At 45.8% G+C, this 25,666-nt stretch overlaps 1 protein-coding gene across 1 annotated transcript; it reads right to left on the bottom strand.

Annotated features, from left to right (window-relative positions):
* Window positions 1-5,722: 5,722 nt before the first annotated feature.
* On the bottom strand, window positions 5,723-20,796 carry GCNT4 (glucosaminyl (N-acetyl) transferase 4). Its single transcript, XM_084505266.1, has 2 exons — window positions 20,601-20,796; window positions 5,723-8,905 (listed from the first exon to the last, which is right to left on the bottom strand). The coding sequence occupies exon 2, from the start codon at window positions 8,902-8,904 to the stop codon at window positions 7,537-7,539; it is 1,368 nt and encodes a 455-aa protein (XP_084361392.1). The 5' UTR covers window position 8,905; window positions 20,601-20,796; the 3' UTR covers window positions 5,723-7,536.
* Window positions 20,797-25,666: the final 4,870 nt, after the last annotated feature.

Raw genomic sequence — 25,666 nt, 5'->3', positions numbered from 1 at the left:
TTAACCTCCATTTGCAGATGTTTTTCAGTAATGCGTGGCCTACTAAAATCTTCATCTTGACTTTGAGGATGGGTTTTCATCACTGACCATTGACTTTGCTTGTACACTTGTATGCTAGGGCTCTGAGTTGATGCAATCTTACAGAATAACATCTTTGATTAGGCTGATGGCTTCTTACTGATGCAGCAGTTTCTATCTGTGGTGTACAGATGACCTTCTCCTCCACTGCCTATCCTCCTTCCTAATGAGAATAAACCGCATAAAGATAAACCATGTTAAATAGGTGTAACTACTCCTATGAATAGGGCTTCAGGTGCTTCAACAAGAGCAGAATAATTCAAGATAGCCATTTTTACATGTAGGTCATCACTGGTGCTAATTAATGCAAGGGTCCTTTATGTTTGTAATGGTCAATATGAGCAATTCATGCTTCCACTTGAATTTAGCTGTGGTTTCTATGACTTTATCTGTAGACAAATCTAATGAATCAAATCATCAAATGAAACCTGTCTGCTGCATAGTGCAGACCATGAAAAATTGGAGTAATGCCTACTTCAAGCCTTCAAGTAAGCATTACTATTTAACTAGCAATGTCTCCGAATTACACCGTATTAAACATGTTCTTCAGTAATTTGTTCCAAAGCCAAATTCCCTTTCTGAAAAAGAGTCATAATTTGAATTTTATTGCTAATATCTGGCATTGTGGTCCAGCCACTGGACCTTCACTAAATTTCTGTCTGCTAGATTAAGCATTGTTGTAGTAGCTGATTTGTTCACTTTCTGCATTTATGACCCAAGATCAAGTTGCTTTTTGCCTAGGGTTAAAAAAAAAAAAAAAAAAAAAAAAAAAAAAAAAGAGAGAGAGAGAAAGAGAAAGAGAAAGAGAGAGAAAAAAAAAAAAAAAAAAAAGAAAAAGAAAAAAAAAATAATGCAGGTATCTCCATCTATCAGAAGCACTGACATAACTTCTTTTTGTCTGCCTTCCCTTCTCTTTAGGTGTTGTTTTAATTTTATCTGGTCAATCACTCATCCATAACTCATTTTCTATAAAAGATTCAGCACACTGTTCATCTGCATCAGCAGGGTCAACTGCACTGATTAACAAGGAGACACATATGGATTTGTTTTTCCACAGAAATCACAAAAAGGAAGAACATGATCAAATGGTTGATCACAACAACAGACTCAATAGAAAATATCCCACAAAGATTTTTTAGGAGTTTTTACCCAGCAGACAGAGGAAACAAAACCAAATACGCTTGTAGGAAGGCTTTGGGAACAGTTTGTTGTAAAGCAATTCTAATCACATGGGGCTGGATTCAGCAGCTCCACAACAGTGGCTTCAAATGAGGGCCTACTAGGATGACCTACTGTGTCCATTCATAAAATGTATGTGCAGAGACTTTAAGTAAATTTTCATTTAAGAAAGCTGTGAGGAAGAATTCCTGGATTACAAACTTCAGCTGATGAATACCACAATACCACATACCACATACAATTAGCTGACTGATTTCAAAAATTATAATGCTGATATGCTCTAAGGAATTGAAAGAGAGGCAGTGTTTCCTCCACTGGCTGAGTGGGCTGACTCCTGCTCCAGCTTGGTTTGTTGAGGCAGCCCCATTCTTGGGAAGGTGTGTTGTCTGATCTCTTGTGTGCAGATGGCCAGAGGCTTTTCTATTTAATTCTCTCGTTATTTTTCTCTGCCATATAGCAAGGCTGGAATTGAAGGCCTGGCAAAGAAATAAACCATCTAAACATGCTCATTGTTTTGCAGAACATCTCTGTTCTGCAAAGAAGAGGGATGAAGCTTTATCAACTGCTGGCATTCACATTCCAGTTAAGAAAAATCTTGGAAATAAGAATGCTTTTTGAAAACGTTAGTGGAAATATAGCAGTCAGAGAAGTAAGTCTCCAACAAGCTGCATGTAATGCAGCTGCATGCATTTTATCCTTGTCCAGTCCCAGCATCATCCATTTCTTCAATAACTTGGAACAAATTTTTTAACCAACTGTTTTTCCCTCTTTTCTGATGATGTACATAATCATACTCCTTCGGATGCATCTTCTTGACACAGTTTTTTTATGTGTAGCTCTGCCTGTACCAAGCAGAATCTGGGGGCAAGAGAAAGAGGTTGTTTGGCATACAAACAGAGGATTACTTTCTCTTGAAACACAAGTAGAATAAAATTTGGGTAATCTCCTGGTGATGGAAGCTCATAAGTGTTGTACCAGGTCAGGCCCAGAGTAGCTGAACACATGCATATATCCTGCCCATTAAATGGAAATTCAGCCATGCCATATGTTGATTTTATTGAGAGCCCTTAGACCTGTTGTTGGACAGAAAGCAAGTTCTGGACTCCAAAGAAGTTTAGAATAAAAGAAAAGCAAAAACTAATTGATATGCTGATCTTAAGGCCACAAAGGATCTGGGTTGCATTATTAATCAGCAAGAAAATACCATAGGAAACAAAAGCAAGTATAATATCTCTTGGAGAAAATAAAAATATGATGCCATCAATTCTGTCATTTAAAACTCTTTCAGGATGAAGACTTTTCTGCTAAATGAATGGTCTTACAATTTGTCTACAGCAAATTTTTCCATGTATCAGATGAGATTGGCAGAGGACCTTTGGAGGCCATTTGGTCCAACCTCCCTGCTCAAGCAGGGACACCCAGAGCAGGTTGTCCAGGATCATGTCCTGGTGGCTTTTGAAGATCTCCAAGGATGGAGACTCTGCAAGCTGTGCCAGTACTCCATCACCCACACAGTAAAGTGCCTCCTGATATTCACAGGGAACCTCCTGTGTTTTAATTTGTGACCATTGTCTCTTGTCCTGCCACTGGGCACCATTTCTTTTTTGCACCATCCCTTCAAGTGTTTACAGACATGGATAAGATCTCCCTGAGCCTTCTCTTTTCCAGGCTGAACAGTCCCAGCTCTCTTCCTGTCCTCAAAGGAAAGGTGCTACAGTCTCTTCATGATCTTGGTAGCCCTATGCTGGACTCTCTCCAGTATGTCCAGGTCTCTCTTGGACTGAGGATGGAGGTGTGTGTCCTTACTTCCTAAACCTACTAGCAATTTAGTGCTAAAATATTTGCAGGTAGACAATCCAACTGTATGATTTCCAGTTCCTGTCGTGTTTGTGAATAAATGGTGACTTGAACCTCTATGGTCTATGATGCAGTTGTTCTCATTTCCCAGCTGTGGTGGTAATAATGCCACCTGCCGCATCTCATTGTACTCTCTAATTTCCTTCTCATTGCCCCAGGTAAAGCTTGGACTTGCCATCTTTTCAGTCTGAGAGAACAAACTCAGGCATTGAAAAGAGGCTCAGCAATAGAAAAGCTGCTGCTTTTGATTAAATCACAATGAAGTCTCTAATTGTAGCCCAGGGAAGAGTCTTTTAAATAAACTCAAAAGTGTTATAGCAAACACTTGAGATGCAAGGTTGAAGTCCATCACAAATTTTTCGCATTAGCACATTGTTTAAATTGATTTCTACAGATAATGCAGAAAACATCATTAAAAACCACTGACCTGCCTTGAGCAAAAAAATCACAGGCTCTTTCTTCAGCCCTTTCTGATGAAATACTACAATATTCTAAGTAATTTTGTTAAAATATAGTCAAGCTGCAGTAAACTTTCAAGATTTTTCAAAGCACACTTTTTACAAGAATAGAGGCTGATATGAGCTCTGGGCATTTTCTCCTAAATTACCTTAATTTTCAAAATATACTAATGCAAGTCTTGCATGCCTTGATCAAAGATGGCAGCAGAAACCATGCTATAGGCAAGCATTTCCACTTAAGCAAATCTCTACTAACACACGTATGTGGCAGCTCTGTAGCAAAAAGACGTATTTTCCCTGTCTCCCTTTTCAATATACCTTCTGACTCCTTTCTGCCTTGGCTGAGAAAATTTCCAGTCCAGAGTGTCACGGCTTTTCCTTTCTCCCCTTTCTAATGAGGATTGCTGCTCTAAGGATTAGTGTACTTTAGCTATAGGAAACTCCAGGAGTCTGATAGTCTTGAAAAAAAGGATCAGAATAGTACTCAACTGTTGGCTTGAAAGACTGAACAGTGCTGAGGTACTTCCAGTGAAGATTTACACCTCATTACTAATGGATCACAATGTTTTGCAATAGGATTTCTATGTAAATGGGAACTACCACACCAAGAAATAAGCACATTCTATAAAAACTTCAAATACACACAGATATTGTACCTGAACTAAAAATTGAGGTCATGCTGTAAATATGCATTCATGTGGTTCTTAAACTCCGTATTTGCTAACCCAAAAATGTTTTTATAATGTTTATACATTCTGATTCCGATGTCATGGTAGTGACACAGCAGTCACAGAAATGCTTAACAGACCAAGTGTATTTTAATTACAGTTATAGGTTGGGTGTCTAGTTTCTAATGTTTCTCTTCCAATCCTTTTATTCCAACATCAAAGAAAACATGTAGTGAGGCATTTATGTTTGTATATATTATCCTCCTGATTCCATGTCCAGCCTAATAAAATCATTAGTGAGATAAGTTGTACAAATGTTGTCCCCACAGTGTATTAGTTCTTTTTCTTGTTCCCTTAACTTTTTTATTTTAGGACACATTTAGCATCTTTACTGTTTCCAGACACTAAATAAAAACAGTGGGCTGTTTTTGGACCTGTACTGGCAGCCAGGAACAACACTAGTGCCCTGCATACACATCCTTGCTGCACAGGAAAATTAGGTTAACTGATAGTCCAAGTGCTCCAAGTGCTCCATGTTATCAGCACTGGGCAGGATGAGTGGCAGAAAGACAGTGTGGGATATCCTGAACAAAACAAAGACAGAGGCATCAACATGGTATCTACATTGCTAATAGCAATGTCAAACAAAACAAAACAAAACAAAACAAAACAAAACCACCAACAACAGCAAAAACTAGATAATATTATTCAAAAGTTAAGGAACTTATATTTTGTCCATTTTTGAACCTGGAAACACTGGGACATGTTGTGCCAGGGGCTGCATTAGATGATTTTCCAGCCAGAAAGATCCTGTGATTTTGAGAACTGCCTTTCTACAGATTTGGTTGGCCTTTAAGTCACATTCAGAAAATAGGCATCTTTATAATTCCGTAGTAAATTTGCATTCCATGAAGTTGCAACTATGCAAACTTGTACCTTCTCAGCTATCAAACATACCACTGTACTGGATGATGCTTCCTTACACTGTCATCTTTATTACCTGCAAAGCACACACTGCCTTATTTCAGACTAGTTATATTAAAGATATCACTCAACCCAATTCAGTAAAAGTAGTGCAAAATTGCACATTGGTTAAAATTATTTACTTCAGCTAAGTTTAACATGCTGGTCTGTTTGGTTTATCAATTTATGACAGAGCAAACCATTCAAATACAAACTGGGATGTGTGTATGTCCATACATATAAATAAAAAATCAGTTTAACTAAATAAAAAAGTAAATAAATATATCATTAAACATACATTTATGTGTATAGAAGGCTAAGACATGTTCTTCTGGCATCCTAACATTCTCTTTTATTAACCTTTTTCCATGTGGAATCCTCTACTTTTATATATAAGTACTGATGTATGAATCTGTACATACCACCAATGTCTCATATTCTACAAAATTTCTATAACCCCAGTCAAGTCAGAACAGCCCTGGGCAGACATGGTAAATCACCAAAATAACAAACACACACTTTAAAAATAATCCCCATTTATTTGAGAAACAGTACATCAAAGAGATACTTGACCTGCACACACACAAAACTTCATCAATGGTTTTGATCAGCAATTACTATTGTGCAAACAACCCACCTCAGACATCATCCATACATTTGTAAGTGCTTAACAAGGTAGTAGAGCATTGTTGTTCCCATTTTACAGCTGGAACAGAAAAGTCAGATGACTCGTCTGAGAACTCATAGGAAATCAGTGTCACAAATGGGGGAAAAGGCCCACGACTATTGACTCAAACCCAACCTCAAGCCACAAACAAGCTGACCAGGATTGCACTTAGAAACAAAATCCCAGACCAAGGAATGACTTGGTTCCTTCAACTCAAAGAAGAAACAAAGTTTTCTCGTGGGTACAGGGCATGATCATTATTGTGGCATCTCATGCGTGCCTTTCACAAGAGCCAGGTGCATAGAAATGGGACAGTAACACAGAGAAAGCTAGACTGCGGAGTCCTCTGGAACCGCCAAAACTGAGCTGGTGGCACAGCAACATTGCAGAGAATCCCCCAAAATGCCAAGGGGCATTTCTTAGCCACAAGAGTCCTGCACTGACCAAGGTTTCCCTCAGCGTGTGGTGTGGCAGCCCAGCTGAGAGGAAGCCACCCGACCCCTTTGCTACCAGCAGGCCTGACATGGGCCTTGGGAAGCATGGGTGGCCTGAAGGATGGCTGCTATAACTCTGAACTGCTCTAAAGTACAGACATCAGCCTGGGGTCATGGCAGTGTGAGGCTGTAAGACTTGCACAGAAAGCCACTTCTACACAGGGCCTGCATTTCTGCAGCATGGCTGTTCTGATGATTGCTGCTGGATGTAGCGTGTTTTGTGTTTCCGCATAGCACCACACTACTCAGTGTTAATTAGAAATAGCAGTTGTTATCCACCACGTGTAAAAATACTGTCCCAGAAGGACTGGGATTTCACAGGAGGGTATTTCTATTGGCAGGGATAGATATGAAGGCAGACATCTTTTGGCATGGGTATCTACTTTTAAGGGCTGCCATTAGGACAAACCCTTGCTACCCTTGAAGAGGAGTAGTGCATTATTCACGCATGTTCACAGAGGCTGTTTTCAATCCACCACCACCCACTCCACATGTGTGGCACAGCCCCTGAACACACACTCCACAGAAAGAAAGACAACGCGCAGATGAGCTGGGAGAAGGAAACAATGCCAAGTGCAATGTGGTGTCCAAGGATTTCTTCTCCTTTTGTCATCCAGCCACATTCACGTTACAGAGAGCTCTGCTCGCTCCCGCAGAGGGGGAGTTTGGGGCTTCAGGCTGGCTGGGGAGGCCACATGGCTCATGTGGTGTCACGTTCTCTTGGCTTTGTCTGTGAGCTGGGCACTTCCACTTTTCCTGAGGTAGCAGATATAGAGGTCTTTGATTCACACCTTAATGAAAAACAAAAATGAAGGAAAAGGGGAAGGGCAAACAGGCACGGCGGGGTTCCTTAAGAAAGACACAAACACGCTTGATGATAAACATTTCTGGAATATTCCATCAGGATAGTGCCAGAGTCTCCAAAAGCAAACCTTAACCTTCCAAAATCACCTTGAAGAACAGTAACAGGATCGTTGTAGCAAGTTACAAAATGGTGAACCAGAGACACATGACTTTTCATAAATAGGTGGCCAGGTACACGTCTCCCCAGGGCCCTGGACCTTGTGCAGAAGGAGCAGTTCTCCTGGCAGCCTCCTGCAGCAGGTCAGGGCAGAACTCCAGGCCCCTTGCTGCAGCAGTACACAATACTGAGAGCAGGGAGAGCGGTACTGCTATAGCGAGGTATTCACAGAACTTATACGCAGAAAATATTTGTCAGAGGACAAATAAACCCACTCTTTCTGTTGCTCTGCCAGTTTTTCTGCCAAACATTTTATCAGGACGGGGTCTACTTTGGAGTCAAACTTATTGGCAAACCAATGCCCATAATTCATAAGCCATCGTAATTCTGCAGCCCCATAGATACAGACACTGCGAAGGTGGGTACCAGTGCATGGAGGATATAAATGTTCTTCAAGATAATTCCATTTCACCAATCGAGTTTTGCTCTGAAGGTCTGTGATGTCCTGGGCTGACCTCGAAATTTCCCCAGGCACCCCCGGAACACGTACAAGAGTGGCCCAGAAATGTTCATCCGGAGAGTAGGTATCCCTTGACCAATCAAAAAAATCTTTTGCAAGAGAGCTTCTGAGGGTGTACTGAATAAAAGCTCGACTTAAAACAAAATAGGCACTGCCTACAAACACCTCAATATTATGAGGTGGTGGGTTCTTGGAAACGTTGGTTTTCACAGGCATCTGCATGTATTCGTAAGGCACTTTCATAAGTTCATAGTGATAAGTAAATCGTTCTCTTTTGCTGCTGCTTGGCTTTACAGTTTCCAGCATGTTTCCCCCATTGAGTTTCTTCAATTCAGCGACCAACTGGAAATTTGACCTCAAAGGGAAATCTTGGCCACACAAGTTAATAACATACTTCCAGGGAACTGTAGAGTCCATCAGATCAGACAAACAATTGAAATCTGCTTGCAGCCTCGAAATATGTGCATAGTCCACTGTCTCCAGTTTTGATGCAATGAAAATATTGGGGAAACATTTAGCTAGATTGTTCATTGCAGATTTGAAGCTTTTTGTTGCTTTTTGGTCATAATGGATGCAGTATATATTTTGATGACTGTACAGTGAATGTATGAGCCTTTCTACCATTACTGCATCTTTGTGAACAACCAAAGAATAGGCTAATGGAAAATTCTCTTCCTCTGGAGAAACAGGTTTTAGGTGGTATTTCCTAAGTGTGCGATAAATGTGGCAATCATTCGTCATTGCTATGATATCTGCATCATCTAAATCAATTATATCTTTTCTTCTTATCTCCAAACTCTTGCCAATTTCTTGGGGATCTTGTTCATATATAGATGAACAATTAATTTCATACTGAAAGTGATTTCTAAGGTAGGAATACCTGTTTCTAACATAAGAAGAAGTGCTCAAGAAGTGCTCAACCAAATAAATGCCCTTAGATGGAAAAAAATGTCTTTCAACATGGAGGAGTTTCAGGAGTGCAATCACCCACCCCGTGAAACACAGAATCAAAATCTTCCTTCTTGTGGGACATCTGTAGGGACACTTATGCCTCTTCATTCTGTACGAAAACAGAGATAAATTGACATTTTACAATAGGAACAATGCATCAGAGGCAATTACAGCTTTTGACAAAAACAGGAGCTCACTGGTCTGACTACAGCAGAAGCATCACCTTTCTCTTTAATCATCACATTAATTTAAGGACAGATTTTGCCACAATAATAGGCAACGATTTTATTACCTTTAACTATCTGATTGAAAGCAATAAAACAACTCTGATTTCAGATAATAACCAGCTAGATAAGTGTGTTGGAATAAGACTCCTATTGTTTATTTTTCAGACCTCTTTTCTTCATTTGAGTCATAAACTGAGGTACAGCAACCCCTGCATTGGCAGAAACATGACTGTCCTCTAAACGAGTAGAGGAAAGTGTATTTTCCCAGGTAACTCCAGGTAATTCACTGGGTGTGGCAAGAGACTCTCTCATGAGTCTGCAAAGAATGCATGTTTAACAACTTTCTGTATTTAAAAGTTAAAAATTAATAAAATAAATTAATTAATTAATAAACCTGAAAGTTTTAAAATTCAGTCAGAGCATCCTCATTGTCTTTGACACTAGGGTTGGCCAATGAAAAGGTCCAGAGGGAAATGGATTTCCTTCCTCCCCTCCCAGCAGGATATGTCCAAAGTCCTCCCTACATCCAGATTCCTTCTTGAAAATACTGCTAATCCTCCCTGAAAAAAGACAGATGAAGACGATATTTCCATCCACTGGAGGGAGCGTATAATACAGCCTTTGAAGGCAGGAGGGACAGCAGTGGGAAGCAGAGCATCTCTCCTGTTCTTTGCTGTGTAATTCAACCTCAGCTGTGACTGCAAAGGCACAGCCACAGCCTTTTTTTTTTTGAAACAGGGTGTGCAATATCATTTATGTGAAGCAACTTAACAACTGAGGTATTACTGCAGTGAAAGCTAAACACAATGATCCTGTTTCCATATATTTTTGCCTTACCAGTTGAGTGCAAGCAGCATTATTGTTATCCCTGAACTAAAATTAGACCAGGGTCCACATCCAGGTGCAGCATTAGTTTAAACTCTATTTTCTCGCTACATTGAACCATTCATGCAGAACAGCTCCCAGCAATTTCTTTCAAGAATAAGCTGTTCCAGAATGCCTCAGAGTGAAGGCATCAGACAAGCTATTGAAACTTTGCATGTGCAGTCAGCTGAAGGGTGCACATAACCTGCTGTAAACATTGTGCAGTGCTGTAACAAGGACAGAAAGGCTTCAGTTCAGAACAGAAACAACACAGTCTTTTTGCAAACCAATGAGATGATTTGGGAGGATTGTTACATAGTGCCATGACAGGAAGTTTTCTGAACAGTGACCAGCTTTTCTGTATGTCTTCCCACAAAGTCCTCTCCCTCCCTCCCCCTTGTTAGGCACAAGACAGGGAGCATGGTTGAAGTACTGTGTGCTCTCTTGTTCCTGAAGCTGTGCAGCAGGTGATGATACCATAGCAAAACAGCTCCCAGTCATTCCCAGAATTAAAGCCAGGTGGATGGATGGCTTAACATGACTCTTCTCCATCAATTCCTGCAACAAGTGTTAGGCAAGCACCTGTGATACTGTGCCTTCTCCTCTCCTGTACCAACCCCAACAGGAGCTATGCTTCCACATGCAATACCAAGACAATTCCTTTCAAAAAATTTGGAGCTTCCCCCTCTTCCCAGTTTTCAGGTGCAGTTATGGGTAGGAATAAAATGGTGGGACCACCAGGAGTGGTCAGATGGCTGCAGGTTCCAGGTATAGATTTAAAATCAAGTTCTGAGATGTGTGTGCAGCTAACTTAGGGATCTTTAACATACCCACAGTGGTCAGGTCTTGCAAACTCTAGCTTCACAGTCAAAACTTATCCTGCCAAAATTGAGTTGTTTCATTAGTCTGCCCTCCCTGTGTTTTTCTTTCCCTGTTACTTTCTCTGTGAGGGGCAACAGAAAGAAGAAGGAAATGCCACCTTCCCTGAGTAAATACATGCAGCCTGATGCAAGCCTACATGTGGGTGCCCATGCAGGCTCACCAAGCTTGCCTGAGTCCCTGGTACTCTATGTTTCACACAGGGGTGCCAGCTAGAGACTGGGGAAGGGGGTACAGTAATATACCTATTTTGCAGAAGCCAGAGCTTGGCAACTCTCTGTAGGTTTTACAGCCACCGCGCATGTTAACAAATTATGAGAAAAAAAAAAAAAAAACAAAAAACAAAAAAACAGATCTCTCTTTGCAATGCTCCATTATCACAAAGCCAAGACCCCAGCTTCTTCCTTAGCCAGCGCTTGTGTGCCTTCACTTCTCTAAACCAAAACTCCCAAGGTCTAATCAATGTCTCACTGTCTAGACAAGGTTTCCCCTTCACCTGCTTCCTTCTTCTTCTTCCTTTTTCTTTCTTCTACTTTTTCTTTGCAGGAAGCAGAAATGTGGAGTGTGATCTCTGTGGGCAACCTACCTGGCGACTGCCTTGTTGTCTCACTAGCTACCAAGGACAACCAATGTCACGCCTGGCTGAGCGGAGATCACTACGTGCTGGAAGGGAACAAATCTCCAGCGACTGCCCAGCATCAAACATTCCGTCTCTAGGTGTTCCAGCAAACAAGCCAGGACACCACGGTTACCTTGGACTACTGGAGTATGGTGTGGTCTGTAGGCAGGCCAGGATGTGCAGGAAATCACCTGGGCAGCACTGAGGCTTCCTTCTTCCCAGATGATGGAAAAGGATCTGTGCTCAGCTCCGTTTAACGTTCCTATGGCTTTCGGCACTGCCAGTCAAAAGAAACTATTGTGCCATAAAAAGAGGTTATAGAAACCCACAAGATTGTGGTGATGTGGTTTGAATTCCTCATGAAGAAAGGAACTAATGAGCACTGGTAAGAAATTGCAGCTCCTCCACTGAATCCCTTGTTTATGGAGGCTCTCTCCCTGGTCCAGGCCTGGATCTGGTCAGATGAGAGAGCACAAGGAGTCTGCAATTATATCCACAGCCTCATCTGTGCTTTTACAAAACACAGTATCACTATCACCACAGTGGTACAGACAGAATCAGGCCATGAGTGATCCCAGCCACTCTCCAGCAGTGCAGTTCACCACTACCAGTATCTCACTGTCCCTCCTGCCCCACTCTTAATATATTAAATTCATATTCTCTGTTGTTACTTCCAAGGAATGCAAGGGCAGGGTCAGTATACCGGTACAGGGGCAACAACTTTACTCTTTAGGCACAAAATATTTGCCTGTAACCAGAATGAAGTTAATTTCAGCAGGAGACTGGAATTTACTAAGGGCAAATTGTGCCTCACAGATCTGGTGTCCATTCACAATAGGGTTACAGCACTGGTGGATACGGGAAGAGCAACTGACATCATCTGCCTGGATTTGTGCAAAGTATTTGACCCTATCCCAGACAACATTTATGTCTCTAAATTGGAGAGACGTGGATTTGATGGATGAACCACTCAGTGGGTAAGGAATAGGCCGGATGGTTGCACTCAAAGAGCTGTGGTCAAGGGCTTGATGTCCAAGTGGAGAACAGTAACAAGTGGTGTTCCTCAGTGGTCAGTACTGGGACAAGCACTGCTTAACATCTTTGTTGGTGACATGGACAGTGGGATTGAGTGCATCCTCATCAAGTTTGCTGATGACACCAAGCTGAGTGTTGCAGTGGACACGCTGGAGGGAAGGGATGCCATCCAGAGGGACCTGGACAAGCTTGAGAGGTGGGCCTGTGTGAACCTCGTGAGGTTCAACAAGGCCAAGTGCAAGGTCCTGCATATGGGCTGAGGCAATCCCAAGCACCACACAGGCTGGGTGGAGAATGGATTGCAAGCAGCCCTGAGGAGTAGGACTTGGGGTGCTGGGTGATGAGAAGCTCCACGTGAGCTGACAACATGCACTTGCAGCCCAGAAAGCCAACTGTGGCCAGCAGGGTGAGGGAGGTGATTCTCCCCCTCTGCTCTGCTCTCCTGAGACCCCACCTGGAGTACTTCATTCAGCTCTGGGGCGCCCTGCAGAACAAGGACATGGAATTATTATATTAGAATGAGCCTAGATCAGGGCCATGAGGATGATCGAGGGGCTGGAGCACCTCTTCTATAAAGACAGACTGAGGGAGTTGGGGTTGTTCAGCCTGGAGAAGAGAAGCTCTGGGGAGACCTTAGAGCAGCCTTCCAGTACCTAAAGGGGGCCTGCAGGAGAGATGGAGAGGGACTTTTTACAAGGGCATGTAGCGATAGAACAAAGGGTAATGGCTTTAAACTAAAAGATAGTATATTTAGATTAGATATTAGGAAGAAATTCTTCACTCAGAGGGTGGTGAGGCACTGGTACAGGTTGCCCAGAGAAGCTGTGGATGCCCCATCCCTGGAGGTGTTCAATGACAGCTTGGATGGGGCTTTGGGCAGCCTGATGTAGTGACAGTGAAGTTGTAGTGACAGTTTTTGATACCAGTGCATAGCTCTTGTTTCTTAGCACAATGCAGCACTTGAAGCCCCTCTTGGACACTGCACTGTACCACATGCACCATCATCTCTGAAAGAGGAAGGGAAAGAACAGCATGCTACAGATGGTCACCTAGAACTACCTGAAACACCTACTTAGGTGCTTCAGCACTGACCATGATGGTTATCTCACCCATGTATTTCTTTTTCCTCAGGTGCTAACATCCTGCTCTTTGTACAATATGTAGGCCCAGTGATCCTGGACAAGGATTTTATACGAGGAAGGGAGGATGGCATTGCCATCTTGCCAAGTTTCCTAACATGTCTGCATCTTTTTTTCTTCTGCACGCAAGATTCTGGCAGGAATGAATGAAGGTTGATCACATCTTGTAAACAACACAGGTTGCACAGCTGGTGTACATACACACATACACAGTGTCTGGCCTGGGCACTTGCTGTGTGGGATGCAAAGTACTGGATGACTCAGAGAAGACAAATGGGTGTTTGTATTTATCCCTTGCATCCGTAATGCAAGATCAGGAGATGTTCAGAGAAAACAGGCATGCAACAAATACAAGGTAAACACATTTGTATTGTGTAAGAACATGCATGTGTTCTTACACAACACGTGTTTACCATCTGTCAGAAGGTATCATAAAGACCATGAGTTCAGCAGGATTCAAGAAAGAATTAGGCAATCAGCTGGCTATTGGGAATTCCCAGAGAATTGCATTAGCCAAGGCAGAAATATGGACAGAAGGCTCAATTCTCTGGCACCATAACATAAGGCAATTATCATCCACCAAGAGCCCTGACAGGAAACTTTTACCAACAGGAACACTTACTGTGACCATTGCTCTGTTCTCGGAATCTGCTTTTATCTCCTGTTGGGCCAGAATAGGGGCTGCTAGTTAGATCCATTACAGTGGATGAAGAAGATGCAGGATGTTCTTGATGATGAATGCAGGAGCTGTGCTAGCCTTCACCAGCAGAATAAATACTCCCGAGGGGCATGGAGGGAAGCCTGAGCCGGCTGTTGTTGAAGAGGAACTATCAGTCCTCACCTCCAATGCACTTCACAGTGCCCTGTGTCTAAAGCAGTGATGCTGGGCTTACAGGAGGACCAGAAAATAACAGCCTTCTGCAAGTAGTCAGTGGTGCTCCACTCCCTCCTACGGGCTTCAATCCAACGTGCATGTCTCATCTTTTGGGAGGCTGCAGAAGATTTCTGCAGCTCTTCTGTAGCTCAGAAACCACTCATAAAAACCTGTAAAGCCCATAAAACTGGAGTACAGTGGTTTGCTTTTTTTTTTTTTTTTCTCCTCTCTTTGTCCCAAAACACTAGCCAAGCAACCAGTATTTTGACTCATCTCGTGGCAGTGAAACTCAAGTGTTGCTGGAATTAAAACAGTGGAAAAAACTGTAGGAAAAGCTTCCTTCGCAGGACTTCTTCCTTAGCCCCATGAGCTCGCAGAGTACTGAAATTGCTGATAGTTATGAGCAGAGCCATGGCCAGCTCAGGGAAGCACTGGCAAGGAAGGCCAAGCTGATGGCACCAACATGCCAGAAAATGCACACTGAGACCTGGGTTTCTACTGAGTTGCAGCAACATGGGGACAAGGCAATGAGAACAGAGGAAATAACACGTGTGTATATACATACTGTGTATATTTCAGGTAACACAGCAAAGATTTGGGGAAATGATGTATGGTCTGATCAGGGAAGCGTGACTGTAGAAAACCCGCTACCTCAATGGTCTCTGCTTGCTGCTATCAGCGAGATGTGCTGAAGTTCACCTTTCTGAGAAAGAAAAAAAAAAAAAAAGAAAAGGTGTTCCTGCTTGCAAACTAGTCTGTCTTATTCCAGCAGTCTGGAAACATAAATTAAAGCTGTGGAGTACCCAGAAATGTGCAATCCCCTGCAGTTGCACATCATAAACGTGGAAAGCAGCATTTGCACCTGTACAAAAGCCATAGACAACCTGCTTGAGTCAATCACATAGCACAGTCAACGCCAAGTTCATACTGGGACATTTCCACAGAGGTAGAAATAATGTGCAGTGTTAGGGTAAGTGAGGCAAATTGAGCTGGTGGCTATTTCTCTTGGCTATTTCTCTCAGATTTTACAACACAGCTTACAGAAACAACACAGAAATGTGGAATTTCTATACTAAAAGACAGTAATTGCTTGACATATTAATTTCTTACAGGGTGAAAGCCAAGGAAAGGCTAAGTGAAGGTAAATTAAAACCCACTTTTAGAATTCTTTTGGGAGAGAAAAAAATATAAATATGAAAACAAGTATAATTCCAGCTCAGACGGCTGCTAACATTTCTGCACACTACAAGGTACTTACTCCTGAAAGTGGCTCCTCCCTTCACAACTGCTGCGATTAACTGAGCAAAGGCAGAGCATCCACCCCCCACGTACAGCACTCTAGCCTCTTCAGGAATATGCTCAGTCCTCAGCTGCAAAGGTCGCTGCACCAAAGGTTTCTGTTCTTATAAATCCACGCACACCACTCAGGGTTTGGCCACCACACAAAAGCAAACATAGGAGCTGAGCAGAGGAGGAAATCCCATCCACAGGCACTCGGGCTTCAGGTGGAGCAGCAGAGCGGTGGCTGGGGAGCAGTCCGGCTAAAAGCTTTCCCTCACGAACCACAGGCATTAATTACAGCTGTTCTGACTGACAGCCAGGCCCTAGTGTGCCCTCCGTGATATTGAAATTTAAATGGCTATCCCTGAAAATGGTTCAGCAAAGGTCAGGCGCGCCGCTAACACCAGATGCAAGCTGCTCAGAGAATCCCCAGCATCGTGGGCACCACTGCTGCTCTGCAAGCTGTGTGGACAGCCATGTGCCTTCACATTTAGCTGGCAGGCTCCTGTCCCAGTCACTGTACCATGCACTTGTGTGTGACACACTTTGCCCCACATCTGCCAAACTGTCTGAGGTCCCTCTGCAGTGCATTGGAAAGATGGTAGGAACTGCAAAGGACAATCGGTTCCACCCCAAGATCAGGCTGTGAGGAAAATAGAGGAGGCATCCCCAGGAGAGCCACTGCCCCAAAAAGCAGTGCTCCAGGATGGTGTTCAGGAGCTGTGGAGAGAGGCCAGCCCAGGGGCTCCTCTGGTAGGCCTCAGTCGCCCTGGAGGACCAAGGCTGCCGGTGTCCTCCTGCTCCAACGTCTTGTAGCCATGAGGGCTTCAGCTGCTTCAGCTCTCTTTCAGACTTCCCTGCTCTAAAGGGTTAAGGAGGGACTCAAACAGCTGACTGAAATGGGCAGATCTCCCTCAGCCACGTGGAGAAACTTGCAGGCTTTGGGCTCGTGCTGCCTCTCTGAAGGCATGTTTCCACTTTGCTGGGATCCTAATGGCTTACATATGCAGAGCTCTGGCTCCTGAGGGAGCCCAGTGCTCTGCCACTGCTCCTCACATTGTTATTTCTACCATTTCCATATACTGCACGCACTGGGAGTAACTGCAGATCCAAGTCTGTGCAACTCAGCAATGCCAACATCATTTTTGTGCAGGAGGAGCCTGCAGCTGCCTTCGCCCTGAGCGGGAACAGGTGGTTGGCTTTCACTTGCCTCTTGCCCTGCATGGCGAGTCTCTTCTGCAATGCAAGCAATCACCACTTCTCACGTCCCTGTATCAGCACTGCAAGCCAGAAACCGACTGCCTTTCTTGCTGCAAAAAGAGAGCAGACCCCTCCATCACCGAGGAACCAGCTCCAACCCCTCCAGAAGCCTCCCTTCCTATATGGCAGATGACTCGCAGATGGTTGCTGGAAAGAGCCTGCTTGGGAACAAACCAGTTTCCAAAAAGCTGTTCTTTTAAAGCAACAGCCACAATATCTGAGGTGCTTTTCATGGATGCTGCCCATGTGGAGGAGCTGTGCTGAGCCACCAGGGTCCGTCATAGCAGCCCAGAGCCTGCTGCAGGTGGATTTCACACTAGGAGCACCCAGATCTCTGCTCAGGGCAGGCTGGTGCTGTGCAGCCCACAGAGAGGGGAAGGAGCTCTGGGTACAGGATGGAGCAAGCAGGCAGAGCTACCTGAGGAAGCTTGCAATGCACCTGCCTGCGTCAGTCCCTGCACAGCGACTTCCCCAAGGAACGCAAGATTTGCATCAGTCAATACCCGCTGGCCCTCCTGCTCTGCCCTCTGCCAGTCCTTCCTGAAGGACCTGTTTGGTAAGCAAACAAAATTCCAAGCTCAACCACCGGCTGTGTGGAGATGCAGGAGAACAACAGCCCTGGCCTCCCTTCAACATGCGTCTCCAACACATACTGTTTATTTTCTGCTCCACCGTTACCCATCTGAGAGGTCTGCGGCTCCCTGCACTGGGTCACAGAGGCCACATGAGATTGCTGGTGTCATGCCAGAGGGCCAGCGGGTGGGAACCAATTCTTTATCTGTTATCAGCTCAGCTTGGGAGTGGTTAACCCAGGCCATGGCATACCAAAACAGGGATTCCTGGAAAATTCAAGCTGTAAGTAGGCAGCACACTCTCCTCACTGTATGTGGAATACATTGTACTCGCTATGAATACCATCAAAAGGAAACCTGATTTTGTGCCTGTCACAGAGCAAGAATCAAGGGGAAATATAAATTCTGAAAGAAAATCTGTGAAAGGAGAGGGAGTGGATATGCAGGTCAGCAGGAGTGCTCCTGCCCCACCGTGTTGTCATTTCTCCCATGCAGAAGCCCTTCTGCAGACGCTCTGCAGGAACCAGGCAGCTCCCCCTCCACAACTTCAGTAAAAACAAAACCACAACCAAACAGTGGGAAAGGGACGGGTGCTGAAAAAAGTAGGAGAAGCAGAAAAGGAGTGGGGGAAAAGATGAAAGAGTAGAATGGAGAGAGGGATCAATTGGGGTAGGTGATTTCATGTGAGTGGCATTAAGGAGAAGAGAAAAAAAGAAAGCAAACAGAGCAGCAAAACATGTGCTTGATCTGACTTGCTGCTCCTCCAGCTCTCAGAGGCACCTGAGTCAAAACCAGTGTCCACACCTTTCCTTGGAAGCCAGACTACCGTGTGCCTCAGTGCTGCACAGCAGCATTACCATACAACAGCGGGAGCAACAGGAACCTTTCCTTTTTCAGGCAAAAACACTCTGGGAAAAGATCTCCTCTCTCCTCTCCCTCATTAGAGACCTCTCTTTGCCTTACACACACCCACTCCCACAGTAGGTGTGTGCAGACTTGGTCTTCACTGCTGGCTCTGCAGAAAGATGCAGTTAGCTCCTGGTTTCCCCTCCGCTCTGTGTAAACCAAGCTGCTGGAGAGGTCTCTGGGGAAGGCAGAACAAAACGTCCCTGGGAAGCCAGGGAAGGAGAAAAGCAGTGATGTGCTTTGCTAAGTGATTTTTTTTTTTCCTTTAGTAAACCGTCTGGCTGAGTTAAACTTTTATCTCTACGTGATTATTCAGTGCTGCTAGCTGGGAAAATTAATTCATTCATGTACTAGTATTTACTGCTGCTAGCTGGTTATTTTCATTGCAGATTCATCTATGATAGGGATCTCGGAGCTCCTGTAGGAATGCTTTATACTGGCATCAAATCTAGACCAGTTGATCTATCCGGTTTGTTTGTTTTTCCACCCATTTTTCTGACATCCTCGTGCTGGAGCCCCAGTAAGAACAGCCTGGCACCTCAGGCTATGCCCCTGCACCAGGCAGCAGTGCCCACTGCCAGCATCCTTCCCCACAGCTCACCCCCTTGTTTTGACCTGCCTGATGTCATACACAGATTTCCTCTGAGTGACTGACAACCACAGAACTAAGAAACTCCTGCTTTTCCCAATTACTTCTGAGCTGTTTTATGGACCTCTATTTGTGAGGTTCAGGACGTGGAATAATACCCCATTACTTTTCGACCCAAGCCATTTAAACAGTAAGCCTGCCAGTTTTAAGACCCTGAAGGTTTAAAACAACGTGGTGCCCAAGGAACAACAATAACAATAAAATCCACAGTTTAACGCTGCTCATTTTGTTTGTGCTTCTGGAAGAGAAACGACAATGTCTGTGCAGATGGGAAATACAGATTCAGCAAAGAGTAAGCAGCTCTGGTTATCACCTCTGACTTCGCCCTGTCTGGCAATGATTTTGTCATGCCAGCACTAAATATTGGGACACTTTATTGCGTGGGATACATAGATTTGTGCTTCCTTACAGAACCTGCTGTGCTGACAGTAAGTTACTTTGATCATCTCTCTGTCCCCGGTCCTAACTCTGTAAATGTTCCTTAGAAAAGGCCAAGTGCTCCTTTCTCACTGCAGTCAACATGTAGGTGATCCTCATAATTGCAGTAGAACACCTGACATAATTTCCTGCATGTTTATGTCCCAGAAATAAGTCACAGTAAGGGAAGTCTGGTCTCTGCTCTTCAGCCAGTAAAAGAGGCAAGTGGCTGCTGCAAGGTGGTGCAAGGAGACGGCCCCCCAAGGGAGAAGTAAGCCCAGCTCCTCTGCCTCCCCCACCAGCCACAATTACTTCAGAGTAACTTTTACTGGAAGCAGCTCTGGTGAGTGCCTAAAAAGAAAAACCTCTCACCAAATCCCTTGGTATGTCCCAAACTACTCTGTCCTGCAGCCCTGCTAGGACACAGAGGTGTTTGGAAAGCCCAGGGATGGTCAGCTGAGAAAGCTCTCAAGCCCTCATCACCTGCAAGGTGAGTATTTAAGCTCTCTAACTGTAAGAGGTGGCCATATCCATGTTTTTCAAGAACTTAAAGGCAGGAGTCAAAGAGGATTTAAAAATGGAAAGAAAAAAAAAAAAAAAGAAAAACCAACACAGGTAAATAGAGTTTACTCACTTCTAAATTGGGGCAAGCCAGGTTTGAACAGCTTCTCTCTGATTCATATGAGAGTTTAAAATAATAATAAGTCTATGGTGGAGTGAGGGTTAACCTTTACCCCCAGACTACTGCACAGCATAAAAATCAGGCCCACAAGGGCAAAGCTTGTGTACATTGGCAAGCACGGTCGGCATAAGAGAGGGTGGAAGTTTCCTGTCGGAGAAGGAGGCAGGAGAAGCTGCACCGTGCTCCAGAAAGGCTGCAGTGAGCGGCTGAGCCTATTTCTCCTGTTCCCCCAACAGCAAGAATGCCTTCACCTTCCTGCCGAGCTTCTCACAGGCTCTTTTCTGCAGACCCTGGCTGTAAATTGCATCCCTCAAGTCAATTCCTACCGAGCCAAAGCCTTCCCAACCAGCATCACAGCTGCCGTATCGGTGACACCATGTACACCGAGCTGCAGACCCACCTCCTGGATGTTGCTTTGGTCTCTTTTCCCTGGGGAACACTTCAGGGCGCCCTGCCCAGGAGGAACCACGCAGGCACAGCCGATGTGGTGGTGAAATGAAGCCACTCTGCCCGCCCCATGCTGACGGCACCACGTTCAGGTCGGTCGGCCTTTCAAGCGCGTGCGAAGTCGGACAGACGTATGGAGCAGGGACATCATTGCCTGCAAAGAGTAATAGTAATAATAATAATAATGTGTAAAAAAATTGTTGAAAAATTATGAGTGTAGCTCTGTATGGCAAGCCACGGAAGTCTTTAGTCAAACCACAAGCACCTATTTCTGTTCATCCACGTAGCACTCCCAATCACGGGGGAAAAACAATCCTAAAAAAGAGCAGCTCACGTCCAAGCAACCACATTCCCTTCCACAGCAGGGCAAGGTGAACATGAAGAGGGAAATCTCCCCGACAGGAGAAGCACCTGCCAAAAGCCCTCCTGAGTTCAAGCCTTGGCAAGCGACTTCCCCAGCCTGGCAGGGGTCACACAGGACCAGGGCCATGCCAAGGTGGGTGCAGTGACTGGCAGAGTGGGGGGACACCGGGGCTCCACGGGTGCTGGCCCCTGAGGGGATGGGCACAGATGGGGCAAAACACCTCTTCTGGTGGGCGAGGGCCCCGTGCTGCTCCCTGGAGCTGTCCTCCCCACAGCCGAAACCCCAGCACCCAGCTCAGAGGCAGCTTGCTGCCCACGGTCCAGAGGTGGATGTGATGCCGGGGTGTTGGATGCTTCCAGCATCCTTTGACTTCATGTCCCAAATTCCTTGCTGAGTCCTCGGATAAGAGACCTCGGCTACGGACCCAAGGACAGGAGTCTGGGCTACGTATCACAGCAAAGGTCACAGTGATCCTTTCTGGAGATTGTTTTAGGCATGACAATCTGCCCTGCAAGCCCACCTATTCATAAGCATCCCACATCCTGTTTCAAGTCTCTCATACATCAAGAAATCTACTTCTGTGCTACTACTGATAAGCTTCGCACATGCAACACTCACGAAGAAATCTGAGAAACCACACGGTGTACCGTCAGCATGTACAGTATATAAATGCCACGGTACTTTCTGCTGAGGAAAGCACAGTAGCTGTACCCCAATCAGTCATACAGATTTCTCCTCTCCACCCAGACTTCAACCAAAGCATTTTGCTCACCAGCCCCCTCTTCACCACCAGCCTTCCCCTTCACGTGGGCTTACAAACCACGGAGCCCACAGCCTGTGCTCCACCCCAAACTGGTACCAACAGCTCTCAGAGCTTGGTCGAGGGGCCTGGAACAGTTGGCAGCATCCCTGTCACAGCACATGGGCACAGCATGGCAGCTTCCCAGGGAAGGGTGGTCCTGGGATCCCCCCCCGTGGCGCTGCCCCCATGCCTCAGACACACAGGTGCCATTAATTGATGAACACACTAGGAACATAGAGATTACAGCGACTGCAGGAATTTTCCCCGGTTGTTTACGTGATCCATCACCAGCTGACAGCGGGTGATGTGCCTGGGCATGATGTGGTCTGGGAACTCGGCGTTTGCCATGGCTGTCCTTCGCCCTCCGTCAGGTGGCAAATCCCCGTGAGCCCCCCCCAGAATTCGCCAGCCAGCAATCTGATGAGGCTTGGCTTGTTGACAGAGTTAGACCAAACTTACTTCCCCTGCTGGATTCGGCACCCTGCGGTTTATGCTCCAGAAACAAGCTTTCTGTGACTCATCCTCCATGTCTCTTCACTCCTTCATTGATATTTCCTGGGAAACCTCAAACGCTACAGTCGCCGTGTGACTGCTGATGCCATTCCGCAGCTGCAACAGCAAACACCATAAGCTCTGCTAAAGCCCTTGTAGCATCATCTGCTAGCAGGACCAAATCGCTCCGGCAGCCAGCCTCTGGAGCTCACATCGGGGCAGCCTCACCTAACCCTACCCAAAGTAGTTTCTTCTGCTGTGTACAGGCAGAGTAACCAGCAAGAATAATGTCAGCACCTCTCTGGTGCTCAATTCCTGGTGTTGAGCAAAACCTAACACTTTTCCAAAATCCCTTTCTGTATTGCATCTATTGTCCTTTCCTGAAACCTTTCGGCAGAAGTCTGGAAATGCTCTCCATCTGTTCTGCTAATTGACACAAAGCTTCCACAGGGGAGATTCACAGGTCCAAGGACTCCTCTTGAAGCCACACCGTACACTGTGGATGCCCAAAAGGGCCTCAGCAGAAAGAATAAACAGCTGACAGACTGGCAAGATCTCTGAACTTATCTGTTCCCTATGAATGTTTCAGCATTATCTTGGTTTCTCTGAATTCTGTGCATCAGTACTCACCAGTTTCTTTGTATGTGCTGATAACACACTGCTTGACCCTTTGTACTCTGAATTTTGCCTTTGGTCAATCCTTCCTGGATGTCCTGAGCTACTTCTGAAGAATTTGGGAGATCTATTTTTGAGATGATCAGACAGTCTGGTGATTGACCAGCACAATTTGCAGATATTACACCAGGAAATAGCACATACAGCACAGACTGACATCCACAAAGTCACAACAACTGGCACAACAGCGGATTTCAGTGTTTGGTCCCCCTTTCCTGCATCCCCACTGTAATCCAAAGCAATCCAAAACTGCTAATTTTTCCTTCCCACTATTACCACTTTTCAAAAGTTGTCCTTAAGAATTGCTCACTAATTAGGATCATGCATCACAAAGTGCTAGCCAGTGCTGTCACTGATCTTTATTGCCTTTACAGGCAGGCAGCGTACCCAGAAATGCACAAAAACCAGAACCCAAACCCCCGGGTAGCAGATATGTGACCACCAGCCACAGATGCACAAGCACGGCAGCATCCCACGTCCCTTCCCATGTCTTGTAGGAACGGGCACATCCCGCCCAGCCCACGGGGCCCCTCCAGCCCTGGGCACTGTCCCTGAGCACACAAAGGTGGGTGCTTGGGAAGAGGATGAAGGACACAAAAAGAAGAAGCATTCTGCTACACCTTCTCCATGTATCCTTTCAGTTTGTGCCTACTTATAGTTCAGAAATGGACAAAGCCAGGAGTTACAACTTCCATTTCACAGCACCAGCACACTGTGACTTTCTGCCGTGAAACTCTACGTTTGCTTTTGAACCCCTGTAAATTTTTGGATATCCAGGAGACATCGAGGGGCAAAGCACTCCACAGCTGATCCACACACCCTGTAAGAAAACCACTTTCTCTCACTTGTTTTCAATCTTCTGCCTACCAGCGTCACTCAATAGTTGTAGCCCTTGTCCTGGAAGACAGCAAGCAAGCAAGCAGCTCTTCCCTCCTTGGCTGCCTTCACTCCAGTTTCAAGTTTACCTGTCATATCCCCACTCACCCATCTCTCTCCCAGGCTATCAAGTGGAAAAAAAAAAGAAAAAAAAAAAAAAAAAAGAAAGAAAAAAAGAAAAAGAAAAAAAAAAGGCTTTGCAAGAGCTGAAATTACTCCAGTACCGCTGGTTGATGGACTAATGCTTTGAAACAATTTAGGGGATGTTCCGTGGAGCAAGCAAGTCTTTGGGTGGGATGAACTGACCGAGTTAACCCCAAAACCCACTTTGTGCTACCCATAACCTCAAGGCAAGGTCCCTGTAGGGTCTCTCTCTGAGAGCTTTCCCCTAGTAAGTCTGTTCAGCCCATAAAAAGACTGAAGCTGCTACTGTCTCTTCTTGAGGGGGAAAAAAAATAACAAACAACCTCCAAACATTTCTTTCTGACAGATCCTTACTCTTCTGCTTCCCTAGAAGGAAAAAGAGCCGCACTGGAGAAAAAAGTAAGAGCGCTTGGCAGACAAAGCGCTCCCACAGCCTAACGCACGGGGTTTTAGCAATGCACCGAGCGCTGACAGAACCGGAGCCTTCGCCAGCTCCCCGGCAGATTCAGTTCCTGTTACAAAACCGCGCCGGGCTGGTACCGGCGGCCGGGGAAGGGGCTCGGTGGTGCCCCGGGGGCTCCTCGGGGCGCGCAGGGCGCCCGCCTGCCCCGCAGCCCCCTCCTCGTCCCGCTGCCAGCCCCAAAATCCCCCTGCGCGCAACTTCTGGGGCGCACGCGAGTTCTTACCGGAGCTCCTCGGCGGCACTCGCGGACGCCGACACCGAAAAGACTGAAAGCACCGGCACTCCTCGTCCTTCTGTCTGCTTGTCCTCCTGTCTGCTTGTCCTCCTGTCCTGCTTGTCCTCCTGTCCGCCTGTCCTGCCGCCGCGCCCTGCCCTGCTCTGCTCTGTCGCCCCCGCGCAGCAGTGCGCCCGCGGAGCGGCGCCGCGCCCCTTCCTCCTCCTCCTCCTCCTCCTCCTCCTCCTTCTCCTCCTCCTTCTCCTTCTCCTTCTCCTTCTCCTTCTCCTTCTCCTTCTCCTTCTCCTTCTCCTCCTTCTCCTTCTTCTCCTCCTTCTCTTCCTTCCTCCCGCTTCCTCTCTCCAAACTCCGCCGCCGAGCCTCCAAGTTTGCCGGGCAGCGCGGAGCCTCCGCGGCCCCTGCGCGCTGCTCCGCGAGGAAAGTTGGGGCCGGGACGGGCAGGAGGAGGGGGAGGAGGAAGATGAGGAGGAGCAGAAGGAGGAGGAGGAGGATGAACGTCCTCGCAGCACAGCCCGGAGCCGGTGGGCAATGTTGGCGGCAGCCGGGCTCTTGGCTCACCTGCAGCCGGGCACGGTCAGAGGCTGCAAATGGCCATCGGGCTCCTGGCAGATGGAGAAACAGAGCCTAAAGCTCTCATGTGAAGTGGTTCATTCCCTCAATCCTTTAAACGGGGCGTTTTTCCCCCGATTAACATTGCCTGAGATCCAAGGAGAAAAAAAAAAAAAGTCTTTTCCTCTGTGTCATAATCACAAAACACTTGCCAACTCCAGCTGCTCCAAGAATTTACCAGGATTCCTACGGCGACGTTACGCTGGGGCATCTTCTGAGGGTGCTTGCACTGTGCAGGGTTTTTGACAGCTTCCCATAGCTGCCCTCCGTTCCCACGTTTCTCTTACCTTACCTATTCTTGCCTCTTAGAGTTCAGCTTTGCCGGCAAGAAGGCACAATGCTCTGTGCTGATCCTCTGC

The sequence above is a fragment of the Aythya ferina genome (genome assembly GCF_964211825.1).
Source record: "Aythya ferina genome assembly, chromosome: Z".
Taxonomy (NCBI): Eukaryota; Metazoa; Chordata; class Aves; order Anseriformes; family Anatidae; genus Aythya; species Aythya ferina.
The sequence above is the reverse complement of the archived record's forward strand: the minus strand, read 5'-3'. Positions and strand labels throughout refer to the sequence as shown.